Source organism: Cyanistes caeruleus, chromosome 7 (assembly GCF_971803275.1).
Source record: "Cyanistes caeruleus chromosome 7, bCyaCae1.hap1.1, whole genome shotgun sequence".
NCBI lineage: Eukaryota > Metazoa > Chordata > Aves > Passeriformes > Paridae > Cyanistes > Cyanistes caeruleus.
The window spans coordinates 2,786,850-2,805,977 of NC_141707.1; the positions used below are offsets into that span (position 1 = coordinate 2,786,850).

Here is a 19,128-nt window from a genome sequence, read left to right on the forward strand (position 1 = left end):
TGAGTGTCTTGGCAGGTGTTGATGTCTCCATGTAAACCCTTCACCTTTGATACCTCTTTGAGGAAGAAAAAAGCCTGAGAAACCTCAGCCTGCAAGGGAAAAGGCTTTTCAGGACACAGGGTGTTTCTTGTTAAGCTTCTGCAAATGAAAAGGGGGATGTGCCTTCATGGAATCCCAGAATCCCAGAACGGTTATGGTGGGAAGGGACCTTAAAGCTCATCCCATTCCACCCCCTGCCATGGACAGGGAACACCTCCCACTGTCCTGGGCTGCTCTGAGCCCTGTCCAGCCTGGCCTTGGGCACTTCCAGGGATCCAGGGGCAGCCACAGCTTCCCTGGGCACCCTGTGCCAAGGCCTCACCATGCTCACAGGGAACAATTCCTTCCCAATATCCCATCTAACCCTGCCCTCTTTTAGTTTAAAGCCATTCCCCCTTGTCCTGTCAAGGATACATAATACAAACCCATTGGACAGCGGAAATACTTGGAACCTGTTGGACCAGTTGAAACTTAGGCAAATAAGGCTGCTTTTAATTTGTGGGGAGCAACCATAAATTGTTGTCAAGAAGATAAATATGGAAATAAAGGGTGGATTAGCAGTGAGAGATGGGACAGGAGGTCTGAGGCAGGATCATCTAAGTACTTTCATGTGGATCTAATCAAAGACGGCATCTCACTTTGAGATCAGATGAGTCCAGATGCATGAAGTCTTTTTGCTGTAATAGAATCCCAAATGGTTTGGGTGGGAATGGACCTTGAAGCCCATCCCATCTCACCCTGTGCCGTGGGCAAGCAACACCTTCCACCAGACCAGGTTGCTCAGAGCCCTGGGGAATTTTGAATGGAGGATAATTTGCTCACACGTGAGCCCAGAAAGCGATGTTACATTTCCTACAGATCCAAAATTAGCCCTGCAGATGGTTTTCTCAGTTTTTCTCAAATTCTCCTTGTTGGTTTTGCTATTTCAGTCAAAACACATGTTTTTTCTTTGCTTGCCACTGCTTTATTTTTCTGTCTTCCTCTTTTATGAAGCCCATGCTCTCCGGAGTCATCTAGTAACTGCAAATGAGTGATAATTGGGGTGTTTTTATGATTTCCTGTCCTCCCTCAGTGGGAAGGGGTTAAAGGGCTCATCCGAGAAGACATGCTGAGTGATTGTTGGTGGCATCTTGCTTGTGTAAACATCTGACAGCACCCAAACCTTGCCTAAAAATGAGTGATTTATAGACAGCTTTTGCAGGAGCCCAAGTGTGCACACTGTGTGTGTGTTGTAACAGGGCTGGCTGGGAATGGGAAGAAAACCCCCAGTGTGTGTTTCTGTGCTCAGCAAGATTGCAGAATTGCCACAAAACCGGCCCCAGAATCTGGTGACCTCTGACTTTTCGACTCACAGAGTGCACTTCTTTTTTCCCCCACAGGTTCCCTAACGTCGATGTTTGTCAGGCTGCCTTGCGGTGGTGTCGGGGTGAGTAAATTCCCTTTAATGTGTAAATAATGTCCTGTTTGTTCTCTCCCGGTCCCCTCTACCAAAAATTGCTGCTTTGCATTCCATGGGGTGGGTAATTGCAGCCAGATGCTGCCCATGAGCAGCCAGGGGCTGCCTGGGGCACAGGGTGCCTCGGCCTCACGTGCCTTTCTTCAAAAGCAGCGTGAGGATTTCAGAGTTGTTCCAGAGAGCCCAGGAGTGTGTGACACTCAGAGGCATGTTTAGGAGGAAAAACCTCATTTCCCAGGCAAGGATGTTGAATGGTGGAGGAGCTGCTGTGTTTGGAAGCAGCCCTTGCATCCCAAAGTGCTTTTTTTTCTCCGTGGAGAGCAGGACATGCTCATGCTGTGGAGCTGTTCCACCCTCAGTCTCGGGGCTCCAGAGCTGCCTGCTTCCCACGGCAGGTGGGAAATGTGGCCATGAAATAGGACAATATTTGGGACTGTATGTATTGTATTCCTGTGAATGGCAAGTTTGATGCATCACTGCCCTGGAATGAAATGGCATTTGGCATCTTTTATTCTCCAGCTCCAGGATAATCCACATAGATTCTCCAGGAGGTGACTAAAATCCACCTCCATCCCTGATGGAAAAGCTGAATGTTACTTTTCAGCTGTTAAATTTCCATATAATCAGGCTTTTTGCTGTTGTTTATTCCCATAAAGCTGAAAAAACCCCAATCCCCAGATACCTTGTTTTGAAGGTTCTCTTGTTTTCCTTTGAAGCCTGAAAGCTTAAAAGTTTCCCTTTCAAGTCAGACTTTCTGCTCCAGAGTTTCTGTGGAGGGTGACAGGACAGAAAATCGTGGAGAACAGGAAGGGGAAAAGAATGAGAAGAGACAATAAAAGGCATTGTGTTTGAAAATTCACAGTGGTAGTTCTGCTGCATAATTGTAGCTCATGAGGTTGAATTTTCAAGGTCTGGATTCTGTTATGGAAATGAAACAAAATTGTTTTCTTCCTGAGTCTTTGCAAAATCGCTGCTTTGAAAATTATCCCGTCAGGAAAAAAAAAAAAAAAAAAAAAAAAAGAATAATCGTCGTTTATTCGTACCGCCACTCGTGAAGATATTTTATTTTGTATTGTAAATATGCTGCAGTCGCCTAATTCATGGCAAATTTTTGGCCAGAGCTTAAAAGGTTTGGATTTACTCTGCCCTGCAGTCAGGCATGCCATTCAAAGCAAGAAAAAATTATCATTTGCAAATGAAGACTGAATGGTAACAAGCAGAGACAGTGTCTGAGCCCAGCACAGGCCCAGAAGTCTTGCATTAAATCCCAAATCAGGGCAGGAAACGCCTCAGTGCTGCTATTCCTGATATGCTCCCAATAAAGATGGTGCTTGCTGCTTGGTTGTCTCCACAGACCCTTAATGTTGAATATTTGCTGACTTTGGTGCAGTGTTATAGCAATCTTATCAGCAGAGCCTGTGCCAGGGCCTCCCCACCCTCACAGGGAAGAATTCCTTCCTGATAGCCCACCTCATCCTGCCCTCTCGCAGTGGGAAGCTATTCCCCATTGTTTGCCAAAGATTTTTCAGGGGGCAAACATAATGTCATAAATCAAAAGGAAAGGGGGGAAAAAATCAAAAAAATGAGTAGGATAATGTGGGACAGATCCTCAGATTTATACCCGAACAGGATAAAGGTAAACGATGGCTGATGGTTGGAGTTCAGGAGCTGAGGGTGTTGTGTGAAATCATGGGCTGGAAAGCTTAGAAACCAGGTTCTTTTCCTGTAAGCAGTCAAGTGTGGCTCTCTTCCTTTGGGGATGTTGTGTAGATGCAAAGGAAGGATGGGCCTGGAGTGGGGTGCAGGGCAGCTCTGGGGCAGAGACTCCCCTGTTTTGCCTCAGGATAGAGGATGGAGCTTGGACAGCCATGAATTGTCCTCAGCAACGAGCGAGACAAAGGACAGGCAAGAGAGTGAATCACAGAATATCCAGAGTTGAAAGCACCCACAGGGATCATTGATCCAACCCCCGGCCCTGCACAGACACCCCAACAATCCCACCATGTGCATCCCTGAGAGTGTTGTCCTGGAGCTCCAGGAGTGAGGCAGCAGGAAAACAGTTCAGAGCAAATCCCTTCATCTTGTGACACCTTTCAAATTCTCTCTTTAAATTAAAAACTCAGTCTCAATGACTTGAAATTGAGGAGAGAAAGGGTGAATTTGTTCTCAGGTGCTTGGAAACTCCTTTTCCTTGCTGGTTTATCCCAAGAAGCCTTCCCATGGCTGACAAGCCTCCTCCATTCTGCAGCCATCTGGCCTAACAGGAGAGGAAGAAAGCAAGCACAGAAGCACTGAAATCAACAGATGTGAGCTCGGAGTGAAACATCACTCATTTATTTCTGCTGATCACTTGGGAATTTTGCTCAGCTTTGCTCCTCCACAGCCCACACCCCTTTTTCAACGCCTGACTTCCACGGCCTTCCCTAATCCAGGATAATTAGAAGAAGGTTTTGGGAGAAAGGAGTTCAGGCTTTGAAAATCTGCAAGACCATCCTAGCACACTTTTATCCAGATTCTTCAAAACACTCAAAGGCTTGATTTTAGGATAGCTGGCACATCTGTTTTCTTTCCTGTGTAGAGTTTTGCTGCACACGTTCTAAAAATATCTGAAGATCCACATAATTTTTCTGTACCTGTTCTAGAAACTCCAGAGGTGTTTGTGTTGTTGATCTTCTCCAGAGTAGGTGATTCTATTTTGGGGTGCAAAGGCTTTGATTAGAGGGTATCAACAGTTTTAACTGTGCGAGCAAAGTATGTTCTTGCAGAGCAGAGAGCACGGAAAGGACTTTGAGGAATGGAAATGAGGAGGAGCTCATTAGTGAGTTGGAGGAACAGAATGTGAGGATTATTTAATTGAGGGCGGGAGGAGACACTGCGGGGTGTTTTCCTCTGTGAGGGATGAGCAGAATTCCTTCACTTTACAGGGTCTGGAGCTCTGGTACTGCCTGTGTCTACCTGTCCTTGTGCTTGATTTCTTACCTGTGTAGTTTCTCAGCTAAATGAAGTAGTAGAATAATGAAATCTTTTGTAAGGTGCTCATTTAATTCTGAGGTGGCTGCACATTAGTGGATAGGAGAGTTTACAGTGTGAGTAGGAGGAATTTGCAGTGTGAGTAGGAGTGCCTCATCATGGATATTAATAACAAAACCTTGAGTTTTCCTTAAAGGAAGGAAATCATTTTAAGGAAACTGTAGTTTTTATTATGAGGAAGGAAAAACTCCTTGGTTTTCATTTTGGACATTATTCCTGGAACACTCCTGGCAGGAGCCTGGTTTCTGCTGGGGCCTGAATGTGGCAGTGCTTGGCTCTGGCACTGAAGAATCCTGTCTAATTTATGGGAAAAACTGGCCCCAGCAGCTATCCGAGGGTCTGTTGGCCCTTTAGGACGCCTGAATTTGGGTATTTTGTATTTCTATTCCTCTGGTGCCTCATGGGGAATGAAGAAGGCCCAGGGAAGGTGCCCTGGACTGGCTGTGTCCAGGCGGGAAGGGAAGCTCTTCCCTGCTGGTGTCCTGAGGTATTTTCTTCTAAAGACCAAGAAGAATGGGTTAGGTTTGCTTGAAGATGGGTTAGATATGGCCAGAGATAGGGTAGATACAGTTGTGGGTGGTTAGATCCAGTGACAGCAGACCAAAGATAGACCCTCACAGAACACCTGGTCTGTGGGGAGGAGAAGCAGCTTGGGCTTCTTCCCATCGCTTTTGGGGCTTTTGGAGAGACCTGGTCAGTTCAGTCCCATCTTCTGCATGTATGCAGTCCTGATCCAGAATTCCTGGAGCTGTCATGTGTAAATCCAACTCCATCCCGCTGCTGGTACTGCCCAAACTTACAGGGGTCCAGAGGAGCCCTGAGGCCACAAATAGTCACTGCAGTGGCATCCCCCAGAGGCCTTTTGGTGTTCTCCAAGTGCTCTCCTAGTTTATTGTGGCTTCCAAAGCATCCTCCGGGTGGATGCTACCAGAAACCATCCATGATCACGGAGCTGGAATCACTTCCAATCAATTCCAATACGGCTTCAGAGCATGGCTGGGAAAGAGGTGGATCAGTCCTCTGTGGGGCCACTTGTGTCTCCTCACTGCTCAGGAGGCACAACAAATGATCTCTTTCTTCCCATCTCTGCCATTGTTTCCATAACAGGAAACTCACTCAACTTCGACTCAGGGCAGAGTAGTATGTGAAAAATAGCTGGTGATCCTTCCTGGTGAGGAATGTCCTGTTTATCTGGTGACATGATCTGCAATAACAGCAGCATGGGCATGCCTGCAGGGTGCCTTGCCTTGCCTGTGGCCTCTTTCCATATTTTCAGGGGGGAAATAGGGTGGTTCTGTTGAATATTTAGTGTTGAAGCAAATCTGTGCAGTCAGTGTGGGATGCTGAAGGTCTGTTGTTCGTGCAGGTGAGCTCGTGGTTCCTCAGGGAAGCTGCTGTCACTCCTGGGCAGTGGTCTTTTAAATGCCCAACACTAAACAACCCTCCTTGTTGTGGATTTTTTTCGTTGTTTTAAATAACCATTTAATTATTTCATAAACCTTTCTATTTCATCTGGGATCAGCAGCAATTAAAGAGAAATGCTGATTCCATGATCACGGAGTCCCAGAATCATGGAATAGTTTGGGTTGGAAAGGACCTTAAAGACCATTTTAGTCCATCCCTTGGCATGGGCAGGGACACCTTCCACTATTCTAGGCTGCTTCTGCCTAGCCTTGGACACTTCCAGGGATCCAGGGGCAGCCACAGCTTCTCTGGGCACCTGTGCCAGGGCCTGCCCACCCTCACAGGGAAGGATTCCTTCCCAATATCTGAAATAAAGCCCCTCCCTTTCAGTTTAAATCCATTCTCCTTGTCCTTTCACCCCGTGTGAGTGATGTCTTTATAAGACAGGGGTCTCTTGACTGCTGGCTGCCCTCCCTGCTCCTGACCTGGTTCCTGTGTGTCCCCCTCAGGTTGACAGTGACACCATTTGGAACGAGGTGCACTCGTCTGGCGCTGCTCGCCTGGCCGTGGGCTGTGTCATCGAGCTGGTGTTTAAAGTGGCCACAGGAGAACTGAAGGTATGAAAACAACCCCCAGCTGTGCTCTGTGCAGGGTTCTGCCCAGGGCTCTGCCATGCAGCAGCTCCAGGAACCGTTCTTCCCCCACTCCACAACGAGGGAAAGCATCATCCACTGCTATAACCTTGTGAGGAAGCCATCAAGAGCAACTCCAGAGTTGCCAAGTAGGATTAAGGCTTCTGGCTGCAACCCCTGTGTCCATCCTTGTCCCTCTGACCTTGTCCTTTCCTTGTTTTTTGTGTGCAGAATGGATTTGCTGTTGTCCGGCCCCCGGGCCACCACGCGGAGGAGAGCACACCCATGTGAGTATGGCATTCACTGACTTCATCCAGGGCTCCTTTGATGGGGGATCCACAGCTGGGAATTCCAAAGGAATTCTGTTAGGTTATCACCATGGAATTGCTGTTCATTGCTAGATCAGATGTGTGCCATTCAAAGCTCCCAACATTCTCTGGAATGGGGGAAGATCCTGCTCAGTGCTTTCAGGGGGATGTTTCCTAGCAAGGATCAGCAGTGGGTTTGGGCAAGTGTGGGACATTCCCTGTGTCCCTAGAGCCTGCTGCTGGAATTCAGCACCTCCAGTGGGAAATGGATCTAGTGGAAGGTGTCCCTACCCACGGAACAGAGATGAGCTTCAAGGTCCCTTCCAACATGAGCCATTCCATGTTTCCAGAGAGGAAAGAAGAGTGAGAGCAGAAGGAACTCCTCCCTCCTGTGTTCCATCTTATGATGGATGCACTGGCACCACGGGAAGCTGTAATTAACACCTCTCTTTTCCTCTTGTCTCCCCTCTCCAGGGGTTTCTGCTATTTTAACTCTGTGGCAATTGCAGCCAAGCTGCTCCAGCAAAGGCTCAATGTGAGCAAAATCCTCATCGTGGACTGGGTGAGTAAATGTCCTTTCTGTCCCTATGGGAGGGCAGGTGGAAATTATTCTGGGAGGGTTTCTTCTTGCAACTGTACGTTGCAAATTGTAAGTTTCTTCTTTAACTGTCAGTCAGTGAAAAACTTCTTGCCTGTTGTCTGCAAACCAAAACTGAATAAAAGTGTTCTAATTAGAAAAGACATTCTTAAAGAGACCACAGTTTTCAAATAAAAGGAAAGGGCTTCTTTGGGATTTTGCTGTGGCAATGTATAGATTTTTATTTTGTAATAGATTTTATGTGGCTGGGAAGGCATTGGAGTGACTGGGTGACTATCAGCCAAAGTGACTTTAAGAAGTGATTTTATCAGCCAAAAGCTTTGGTTCTGTTTTAGAACCAATCACCCATGGGCTAAACCCACAAGTTATATTGCATTTATTTGTCTTTAGGACCTACTGGGTGGATGGTTTTTTTCCTCATGTCCCACCTGCTTTTCATGTCAGGGAGGGGCATTTTGAATACCTGTCTTCTCACAGGCTGTGTCTGCACCACACAGCTCAGTAGGGGAGCTCTCTTGGATTGTGTTGTTTATCCTGGATCCAGCAGAGCTTTATTTGTATCAGTGCTCACCCCACAGATTGACTAAAGATGCAGATGTGGGGCAGCAAATATCCCAGTGTCTCCACCACCCAGGATTGGTGTGAATCCAGTTCTTCCATCCAGGTAAATGGGTCCTCAGCTGGATAGACATTGGGATTGTGTTTATCCCCTGTGTTAAACAAGGAGTGTAATCTCAAACTAGGTGTGCAGAACAGGTTATTCCCATTCCCCATGAACTGCTTCTGCCAGGTTGGAGAAAACAATGCTCAACAGCAAGGAAAACCCCTTCAAATCCTGAACTGATGCCTTTAATCCATGTTTTTAGTGAAGGACTAACCTCCCTCCTGTGATCCCTGCAGGATGTCCACCATGGGAATGGTACTCAGCAGGCCTTCTACAACGATCCCAACGTCCTTTATATCTCACTACACCGCTATGATGATGGCAACTTCTTCCCAGGCAGCGGTGCTCCAGATGAGGTGAGCACATGGATCCCAAAATCCTGGCACTCAGAGGAGCTCCTGCCACCTTGCCAGAGATCCTCTGGGTTTTGTGCTCCCATCCAAGGGCACGCCAGGTCCGTGTGGTCCAACAGCCACGGGCACCGTGTCCTGGCCGGAGCTGGCGGGATGGCAGCAAATGAATCACTGCAATTAAGCTCTCCAGCCCTTGTGGGACAACCTGTTCCAGAGGAGCCCTCTGCCAGCTGTCCCAGCACTCCTTGTCCCATTCAGGATTTCCCCTTCCTCGGCAGAAGCTGTTTCTTAGATGGAGAAGGAACAGATTGTCCACGGCTGCACCACCCACGCTCGGTTTTCATGGCACAGCCATGGAGCCTGTCCGCCTCCCCTTCTCCACCTCCCCTTCTCCTCCTGTTCCCCTGGCCCTTCCCCACCTCCCCTTCTTTCTCCTGCCTTACCCAGGCATTGCTCACCAGCACCAAGGCTGCACCTCCACCCCAAATTTGTGGGATTTGAGGGCCAATCATGGATACTGCTGGAGCAAGTCCCCCTTTCCTGGTGCTGTCCTCAGAGGCTGCAGCAGGAGGGCTGAGCTGGAGCTGGGAGCTGAGGTCTGCATGGATACAGCCTTCCTTTCCCTCTGGGCTGCCAGGAAATATGGTCCTTCAGAGCAATTTAGCAAAGGGAAATTTTATGGAATAGAGTGCTCTGAGACTCTCCAAGTGACATCTGAAAACTTCTTCCCCTGTCAATTTTACATTTTCTGCTTGAGAAAACATCAGTGTTTCCATTTCAACCTCTAAAGAAACCGAAATGTGACATGATTTTGCTCCTTCGCCCTGTTGTAGTGAATGAACAGCAGCCCTTTGTATCAGGCTTAATTCCTGCTTTTTAGCAATCTGGTTTACAAAAAGATTTTTAGATTTTCATTTTTAGATGTGTCATTTTAGACCAAATAAAAGAAAGGATAGAAAACAGGTTTGATTTAAGCCAGCGATGGAAAAATAACTCACCGTGGGTAGGTGAACACCCACCCCTGTGTTTTTCTAGCACCAGTACGAGGAATAATGTGCAATAAAAGCCATGCAGTTTTATCCAGCTGTGCAACACATTAATTTTCACTTTTTAATTATTTTCTTCTTTTCATATGTAAAGATCTTCTTGGCACAAAAAAAAAAATAATAAAAAAAAGCAAGCTGAGTTAGAGTTAGGTTTATAAATATCTAATATAACATATTATATACAAATAAATATATGAATTTATAAATAACTGATTTATTTTTCCTGCAGGTCCTTGCAGGCAGGGCAGATGGGGACATTTGCAGTACAAGCGAAGAGAGGGATGTATTTACATCTCCCGCCCATGTGTTCCTCAAACAGCCAAAATCCCTTCTCTGTGACTCTTATTTTCCTCCAGCAGAGGGGGAGCTCACTCTGATTAAAATACACTTTTTCCTCCAGTTGCAGCTGTTGTGAAATATAAAATATGCTCATGAATCAAGCTGAAAATGAATTATGGAAAGGTATTACATGCAGCATACTCCTCTACAGAAAAAAAAAATCAAGAGGGTGCAGTTGATGATAGGGTGGTTTTTTGGGTGAGCAGCAGTCAAACACCACTGGTCCTCAGCTCCTATAAAGATCTGAGGATATTTATTTTCCTGTGGAGGAGGAAAATAAAAAAATTCCTGGAAGGAAGAAAAAAAAGTGGAGGAGCTTTATTTTTCATCTTGTTTCAGAGACCAGGGACCAGTCAACCTCACTACTGAATCCAAATTCAGCTGGGAGAACATGAAAACAGCAAAGATGTGTTGCCAGAATCTGCTAATGAAGAGTCCCGTTTCCCTTTTCCAGGTTGGCACAGGAGCAGGAGTCGGTTTCAATGTTAACATGGCATTTACTGGTGGCCTGGATCCGCCCATGGGAGACACGGAATATTTAACTGCCTTCAGGTACTACTGGATTTTCCCTCTCACAAATGTATTTTTCACCTCTGCTGGGTTTCTTTTTCCTCCTCCTTAATTTTGCCTTTGATAAGTTTTAAAATTTTAATATTATTCATCCAAGAGAGGCCCTTGCACAGGGTGCCCAGAGCAGCTGGGGCTGCCCCTGGATCCCTGGAAGTGCCCAAGGCCAGGTTGGATGAGGTTTGGAACTGCCTGGGACAGTGGAAGATGTCCCTGCCCATGGCAGAGGGTGGGACTGGATGAACTTTAAGTCTCCTTCCCACCTGAAGCAGTCCATGATTTTCCTTAGACACTGTCCTGTCCCACCCCCTGGTTCCCCTGTGCCATGGGTCAGCCTGGTCTCTCCTTTAACAATTTCAAGTGGGTTCCTGTCCTCACACCGGGTTCAGTGCACCTCTGGTGGCCTCAGCTTGGGCAGACCTAGACTTGCCAGAATACAGAGTGTGAATTTCTGGAATATCACCCCTGTGGGATGGCATGAAATCTGGGAGTGTTGTTTTCTGCTCTTCCCTGTTATATCCTGTTATCCTCTTCATTCTGCCATCAACAAGCCCTCAGAGAACACACATGGTTTGAAATGACACCACATCACTGTTATTGGTGTCACTCCTGGCACTTTGCTCCAGAGTGGAAGCCTGGCTATCCCAGCAGTCCCCAGGATGGATCTCTGTGTTAGCCAGAGTACCTGGGGCTCGGGACATGGGGACAATTAAATATTAATTGAGTTTCCAGGCTCCTGGAAAAGGCTCAGGGCTGCACAGTGAAGCCTTTACCAGCCATTCCTGGGTTCTGCTTGCCTGGACACTGCAGGTGTTTAGGAACAGCCTCTGGAGCTGGTCTCAGCCCTTATTTTGGGGAGTTTTGGGGGAGCTGAGGGATGTTCCTCCCGGAGCCTGCACACCTTCAGTTTAACCCTAAGTTAAATGAGAAGCTTTCTTTTTTAAATTCTACGCCAAGTTTGGCCATGATAATACATTATCAAGTGACCTTTTTAGATCTTAACCAGCTCCTTTGAAAAACATTTCCCCCCCCCACCCCCCAAATCTTTCTGTTGATTTTAATGTAAAATAACGCTTTGAAGTTCACAATTTATAGTCCCCCGAGAGTTAGAAAGTGAAGGGAATGGGTCATATATCCTATTTTTTCCCCTTCTTTTCTTGCTTTAGCCCCTTGAGACAATACATGCCTTCAAGGCAGCACCTTGTTATTCCACCCCGTCGAATGCCACGTTGCATTTGCTGGGGATCAAACCGAAGATGAAGAAAAGATAAGAAAATTGGCCATAATGAACTCCAGAAGCAGGAGGCATTTTCACCATGAACTTGGAAACTCGCAGTGGAGAACTGAGCTTTAATTCAAACCAGTCCGAATGCCAAACTGTGAGGCTTTGAAGTCTGGAGAGGAATCAGTGGAAATCCTTTGAGCTAGGCAAAGATACTGATAGACTTTTTCTTTCTTTTTTTTTCTATTTTTTTTTAAGACTTAACTCTTCACATGCCTGCCTGTTTTTGGGGAAAAAAAAGTCCTTTTTCTGTGTAAAAGGAGCAGATACTTAAGTAAGCAACGTGCTCCTCGTTTTTTGTTGTTGTATTTCAGGAAGAGCCAGTGTGTGGGTTTGAGAAAGGAAAATAACTGAGATAATTGTCCTTCTATATGAGAGAAATGAGGGAATAAATAAATCCCAGGGAAACCACTCATCCTCACGCTGAAAACCTGTTTCAGTGTGGTTTTGCTCCATCCAAAAAAGAGATGGGAACTCACATCACTGATTTTCATCCTGTCTCCAAATATCTCCCCAGTCTTGGGGTGCCCAGGCTCTCCTGACCTCTGGATTGATCCTTAATGCCACCGAGACATATCAGAAATGAAGAGTTAAAAACGTGCTTTTCCCTGCACTTTGTCACTTGTTACCTTCCTAACCTGGGGCTGAAATCACTGCCTGCCCCTGCTCCAGGTTGGGGTGCCCTGTTCCTCTGGCAGGGAGGGGGTGATCAGGAGGGATTTGGAGATTTTTCTGGGAGCCTGGAGCTCCTGCACTCCGTGCTAGCAGCGGAGTCAGCTCCACATCCCGTGCCTGAACTCACCCCCCAAGCTTGTGGGCAATCCCAGATTTCACAGATCAGGCAGAAATGGGGTCAGTTTGATGGGAAAAATGCAGGGCACGTTGTTCCCAAAGCCCTGAACACCTCAGAACGTTCCCAGTGTCTCTGCTGTTGCTCTGTAGCTACAGAAACAAACAATTGTAAAATTCAGGGGCATTTTTTGGACCAGGATTTGTTGTTCCCTAACATTTTACATGAGCAGAAATCCTGTTTGCCTCTCAGTCCTCCTGATCCAGCTACAAACCCGGCTAAGGAACCTGCAGGAGAAATGGGAAGGCTCTGTCTGGTTCCTTATTACATGGGAACAGCAATTAGTGAAATTAAAAATGTTTTATCCACAGGAGTTTCCCTCTGAATTTGCTGCAAGGAAATTTTCATGATGATTCCAGAAGTTGTGTTGTATCTGAGAATTTTTTCCCCTTATCCCAAGGTCTCCTCCACAGCCATAATTCTACGTACAGCTCGATTCCACGTTTGTTTTTATTTAAAACACCTCAACCAGAAGGAAAAAGCCAGGACTGTGCTTCCCCCTCCTCCTGCTGCTTTCAAAAAGCATTAAACAAGTTCAGGAACCAATTTTGGGGGGATTTGGGTTTTTCCTTCCATCCATAAACCATTTCAGGAGTGAGGAAGAGGAGGAGGGGGAAGAGATGATGATGTTTTGCCTGGAATGGTTGTTGCTGTATTTTCAATTTCATGCTCTCCCCAAGCCGATTTCATCCCCAAATTCCTAATCCCTTTTGACACAGTAAATGACCATGGAGAAGCAAAGATCAGAATTCTTGGGAAGCTGTTTAGCCTGTGGATAACATTTTTAGTTTATATATATAAAATATATAATGTGTATAAAATCATATATGCATAACATATATAGAAATTGCACAAGATACATAGAAAAATATATATCCATAGATGCATATATTTATATGCATAATATAAATATAGACACTTAACATATATAAATTTATACATGGCACATATTAAAATACATATAAAACATGGATGTGGCCGAGAGTGCGAAAAAGTCTCTAAAAAAGTGTTCAGCCTTCTAAGTTTCACCAATTTACTCACTGCAATTGAACATCTAAAGCCCAAAATAACCCTCTGTAAGATTGTTTCATCTGCCTGTTGTTTATTAGGCATTTAATTGGGGAATTGGCTAATGCCAGGCTAAAAATGGTTCATTCAGCCTTCTGGAAAATAGATCTAAAATTGCATTTATCTGTTTTTTTCCTCTCTCCCAAGTGATTGTAGAACACAATGGGGAGGTTTTGCTGGTTGCAGCCTTCAGTTTGCTCTTGTGTAGAGCCGTTCAGCTCAGCTGTAACCAGGCAAATAAAAGGATTTCATTTATTTTAAGCAAGCACAACAAGCTTCCGAAATTTGGGAAATTTCAGTTTCCCTGTTTTTAAAAAAATTCTACATGGATTGAATGAATATTCAGCATTAGGAATATTCATTCCTCAGTGAATAACTTTACAGCTACTTCAGCCATTCTTTCAAAGGCACAATTCCAGGCAGAACTGCTTATCTCCTGGGTAATAATTTGAATTTCTGGCGCTTTTTTATAGCCTCATCATCAGGGCAAAGCCACAGGGCTGCTCGCAGTTTAATCCCTGTTTCCTCTGGGGGGTTTGGCTTTACTGGAGTGGATCTGAGCGAAGGGGCTGGTTTTATCTGTGGACAAGGGAAAATGAAAAGCACAAAGCTGGATGACTTGTGTCCAAAATGTTGTCCACAGATGGAGCCTCGGAAACACACCGGACTTTTTGTCTTTTTTTCTTAAATTAGAAAGGCAAAGTGAGGGAGTGCTGGCTTTGGCCCTCCTGGTTTTACATCCGTGGAGAGCAGCAAAGCTGGGGCTGTGGCTCTGGGGCGCTGGTGTCACACTGGAATTAGGAGAAGGGTTTTTTCTCTCCTAGAACTGCCCCTGGCAGGGTTCAGGGTTAGCCCTGGGGGCTGTGTGGCTGTGCTGGAGGGGTCCCTCTGTCACTGTCACCAGCAGCCACCTCCAGCCCAGGGTCACCAGCCACCCCATTCCTCAGGAGCCCGGCAGGATTGGACACCCGTGCCAGGGGATGGAATGAGATGGTTTTTAAGGTCCTTCTCAGCTGTTCCCTGCTCCATGAACTGTGCCATGCCTGAGAATCCCCATGGATCCAGGATCCCACGGGTTGCTCAGTGCTGATGCACCATCCCCACACCTTTGGGCTGGCTCTGGTGATCCCACACTTCCACTGAGATCCTTGCAGCTCCCATGGCGTCGGAACTCAGGGAGGGGGGGAAATAAATCCGATGATTTGAGCGGTTTTCCCTGGGTTAGGCATGAAAGAGCTCAGCAGCACTTCAAAGCTCAGGGAAAACAAACCCTCAGCCGCTGCACTTGCTCTGGAATTGCTGCTTCAGACCTCGATGAGGGAGGGGATTTCTCCTAAGAATTTCCACCAAACTGTACTCTCGTCTTCCTCACAGAATCATCCCCCAGGGACAAAATGGAGAGAGGCAGTCACATCACTGAAGGAGAAAATTCAAGTTCCTTGTTGGGATTTTGTGCGGATTAAGGGAAACTGCATCCCTTTTTTCTCGCAGAGGTCTCTGTGTCTGCGCGCAGGGATCAGCAGCGATGGCAGGAGGCTCTGGGGGTTGCTGTGGCAAATAGCTGGGGAAAAAACCCTAAAAAACCCTAAAACCAAAGCTGGGAGGCGTGGGGGGTGTCTTTTGGTTTTTTTGGTGCCTGTCCCTGCTCTGTGGTGGCAGTGGAGACTTGTGGATGGGTTTGCTCAGTGCCTGGTAGAGGTTGATGCCCCCTTAAAAATAAATTCTGCACAGGGGCACGAGCTCAGCTGGATGTCACAGGCTGCTGACTCTGGCAGATGTTTAATATCCTCGTGGCAAAAACTGGGAGCTTTTATGATTGTCCTGATAGCACTTGAGCCATCTCAGCACAGAACAGGCCCCCCATGGCTCTGTTTTTAGGGCATCACACAAAGACTCGACTCAATAAAGTGTGAGGTTCTCGTGTGTGCAAAGATTTACAGGTCCGTGCTTTGGGATGTGGGTAAAATAACTTCAGTTCTTGCTGTAGAATGTTATCCTGGCTGGTGGCTGTTCCTAGGATGGGGAAATGAAAAAATTACAGGTCAGGTTGCTCTAGGGATACATACAGAATTCAGGAGGTGCAGTTACAATGGGTAAAACATAATTTGGGAAGTGTGTCTTGATGTGGGGAATGGGATGTTTGCAACCTCATGTAGGTTTTGGGGAGAAATTCTGGAGTTTGGAGAGAGAGAAACCAGAGGGGGAAAAAAGGTCTTTTGGTGAGAAACCACAGGAACGGAGCCCTTGTTTCATTTAAATACAACTTTAATACTCAATAGGATGGGGATGCTGAGCATTTCCATCATGGGGAGCTGGCACTGGGAGAGGTGGATTTGGGTGGGATATTTGCATTCAAAAGTTGTTCTGTCCCCGTGGGACACTCACAGCCTTTTGTTGTGGGGAGTGGGGACTGCAGCAAGGGGGGAAGGAATCACTTTGCAAAGCCTGGAGGAGATGTTCTGAGGGAGGACTTGGAGATAATGCCTTGGGGGTGAGGATTCCTAGGTTGTTTTGCAGCCTGTGCCAGATGCCCTCTTCTTTTACCCTTATCCCATGTATGCAAATCAGGATATGATCCCAAATGGGAAACACAAGGGGTGACAACTCATTTCCCTTGCTCAAAACATGAGGCAGAGGAAATCCCAGAGAGTGCAAGGAGTTCTTCCAGCCAGACTCTCACTTTGCAGGGAAATAAATGGGCTTTGCTGCCGTGGAATGAGGGTTTAAACACCCCTGCCTTTGCTCAGGAGCCACCCTGACGTGTGTGCCACGGATATTTTGTGTTGCAGGACAGTAGTGATGCCCATTGCCAATGAGTTTGCCCCAGACGTTGTGCTGGTGTCATCTGGTTTCGATGCTGTGGAAGGGCACCCCACACCCCTCGGAGGATACAATCTGTCAGCAAAATGTAAGTGGGGGTTTTCCTTTTGCTGCTGTCCTAGGGATTAAAGAGCAGTGTTCCCAGATTTTACTTTGTGGGATCTACTTCAGATCTTTCCTTTCAATGGCAAAACTTCCGTCCCTTTTCTTTCCATTTTCATGGCATTTATCTTTTTATAATGCATATTTTGGCCTGGCTGAAGCCTTAATTTATTTCTTTTTCTGACACATTGCATATTTCAACTTTGAAATATTCAATATGTAATATTGTGTAATTTATTTGTAGTCACATCTCTGCTGAATTAGAGAGTTATGCTGGCATTAATATAAAATGGCAGAAAAAGGCCATACCAGCTGTAAACAGTCTCATTGCTACAAATTCATTTCTTCCTCCAGGACACCTTATTAAAATTTTGAGCTGAGTATTTCTGCTCTCCACCTTTGAATTAATTACAAAGACCCACAAACCTTCCTTTTTTCTTTGGGTCCGAGATGTTTTTGGGAGATGCACTGAAATCCATTCCCCAGGTTATGTGGAGTTTACCTGGCACTGTTTCATTTCAATTAATCCAGAGGACAGTTTTTCTTGCAAAAAGAGTTTTATTATTATTTTTTAAGAGTTTGTTCCAGCCAGGAAAGTTATTCTCTACAGTGAACTTTAATACCTCGTAAAGGGGCTGAACCTATAAACTTTATATATAAAGAATAAAGTGAAATAGGTTTACAAGAGACAAGCTCCTTGAGATATCCAGAACTACTTGGGAAAAGGAAGGTCTTGTTTACCTGCTGGTTGAATTTGCCATGCTCTGCTCCTCTCACAAAACCAGTTATGGGCTGGGCAGTGGATGTTTTCCTCTGCCTGTTAATTTGTTAATTTGCTGACTCCCAAAGGGGTTTGCTCCAACGCAGAGAGTGGGGAGGGAGGGTAGAAATTCCCTGGCTTTTCCTTTGTTTCACTTTTTGATATTTTTTTAATTCTTTTTGCTGGAGGGGGAAGGTTGCTTCGAGGACACGTTTTTTAAATCCTCACTGCTTGGTTCTGTTTTGTTTAAAGGGGGCAGAAATGTATTGTGTGTCATCTGATCAAAGTGCCGGGTGCCCCTGGAATTTTTATAGCATATTATGGACGGGAAGAGCTGTCTGCTGAGAAGGAGATGTCAAACCTAAATCTCTCCGGGGCACTGCGCTGCTGCTATCCCGACCCAAACTGGGCCGGTTCCCCTTCCTCCTCCCTCCCCCAAAGCAACATCCAGCAGAAATCCTCCCCTTTCCCTGCTTCCAAAGGGAATGCTGGTTGCTGGTGTAATTTGGGGCGCTGAGGGGTGGCAGGGGGAGGATGGTGATGCTCTCGGCTGGGCTGCTGCTGGTGGGGGACGGCCGGATCCATCGCAGGGAAGCCACGGCTGGAACGGCGCGGCGAGCGCGCTAAAGCCCAACCTGGCTCGTGTTACGCGCCGAGCCCTTTCAAATCCCCGCTGCGTTTTTAATATGATGTAATTCCTCTCCCTGACTCTTTGATCCTCTGCCAGGAGCCCGATCCCAGCCGCCACCTTTGCCCTTCTCCTGCATTTCCTCTGTTCCCTCCTTGCAGGCTTCGGGTACCTGACGAAGCAGCTGATGGGCCTGGCCGGGGGCCGCGTCGTGCTGGCCCTGGAGGGTGGCCACGACCTCACGGCCATCTGTGATGCCTCGGAGGCTTGTGTGTCAGCCCTGCTGGGAAACGAGGTACAGGCACCCCCAAAACCTCCTCCCCCCTGGGGTTTGGGCGTCTCATCCTCCCATCTGCCAAGTTTCTGTCATGGTTTTGTGTCCTTGTGACACTTGGTGCTTTAAAGAGTGTTTGTTTTATGCTCAAAAACCACCTGTGCTTTGCAGTCCATGAGATGAGGGAAACAGCTAAGAATGATTTTTTTGGGTTTGTTCTTTCTCCAAATAATTTGCTTTGTGCTCTTTGAAAAAAAAAAAAGCTCCTTTAATTAATTTCTGAATTTGTTGTGCAAGCCTTCCCTTCTCTTTGCTCCCCTCTCTAGTCCTACAGCCTGTGCCTGCTGCATGGGGCAGCTGGCTTGACATGATTTGCAGCTGGATTTTTTTCCTTGGAGTTATATTTTCAATTTTCTGCATGTTTCTGTGTAGGAAAAGCCTCGGTTGTGTCGGAGAAATAGGCCAGAAAGATCAGGGGGGGTGATTGCAAGACAAGAGCCAGACAGAGAAGTACACCAAGGTGTTGGGTTCTGGAGAGGTCAGGGTATTTTCCTACAGAGAAAACAGTAGATACTCCATCTTCTCTGCCTTTTTCCCCTCAACTTCTAGTGTCAGTGGGATTAATGAAAAAATGCTACATCTACACATCTTTGAAATCCCTGCAGGGATGGTGACTCCACCGCTGCCCTAGGCAGCCTGACTCAGTGCCTGAGCATGCTTCCAGTGAAGGAATTTTCCCTAATATCCAACCTAAACCTCCTCTGGTGCAACCTGAAACCATGTTTGAGGGCTTTTGGGTACGGTTAGTTTGGGCCAAGGTGCAGCACCAGAGGAGCTGAGCAGTGGGTCTGTCTCCAGTGGAAGCTGATTTCTGGGGAGGGTTGTAGTTCAGTGACCATCAGGTGTCT

The 19,128-nt window shown here is 46.5% G+C and overlaps 1 protein-coding gene across 47 annotated transcripts in view; it reads left to right on the forward strand.

Moving 5' to 3' along the window:
• HDAC4 (histone deacetylase 4) overlaps positions 1–19,128 on the forward strand; it is a 172,142-nt gene that overhangs the window by 148,183 nt on the left and 4,831 nt on the right. For 46 of the 47 annotated variants that reach the window (XM_086898701.1, XM_086898718.1, XM_086898713.1 and 43 more), the window contains 8 exons: positions 1,419–1,465; positions 6,439–6,546; positions 6,793–6,848; positions 7,344–7,431; positions 8,368–8,487; positions 10,324–10,421; positions 16,426–16,544; positions 18,108–18,241. In XM_086898701.1, the coding sequence (XP_086754827.1) occupies positions 1,419–1,465; positions 6,439–6,546; positions 6,793–6,848; positions 7,344–7,431; positions 8,368–8,487; positions 10,324–10,421; positions 16,426–16,544; positions 18,108–18,241 (770 nt within the window). Of the gene's footprint in view, positions 1–1,418; positions 1,466–6,438; positions 6,547–6,792; positions 6,849–7,343; positions 7,432–8,367; positions 8,488–10,323; positions 10,422–11,602; positions 12,877–16,425; positions 16,545–18,107; positions 18,242–19,128 lie in introns of those variants that run through there. The other variant, XM_086898746.1, reaches the window with a different exon arrangement.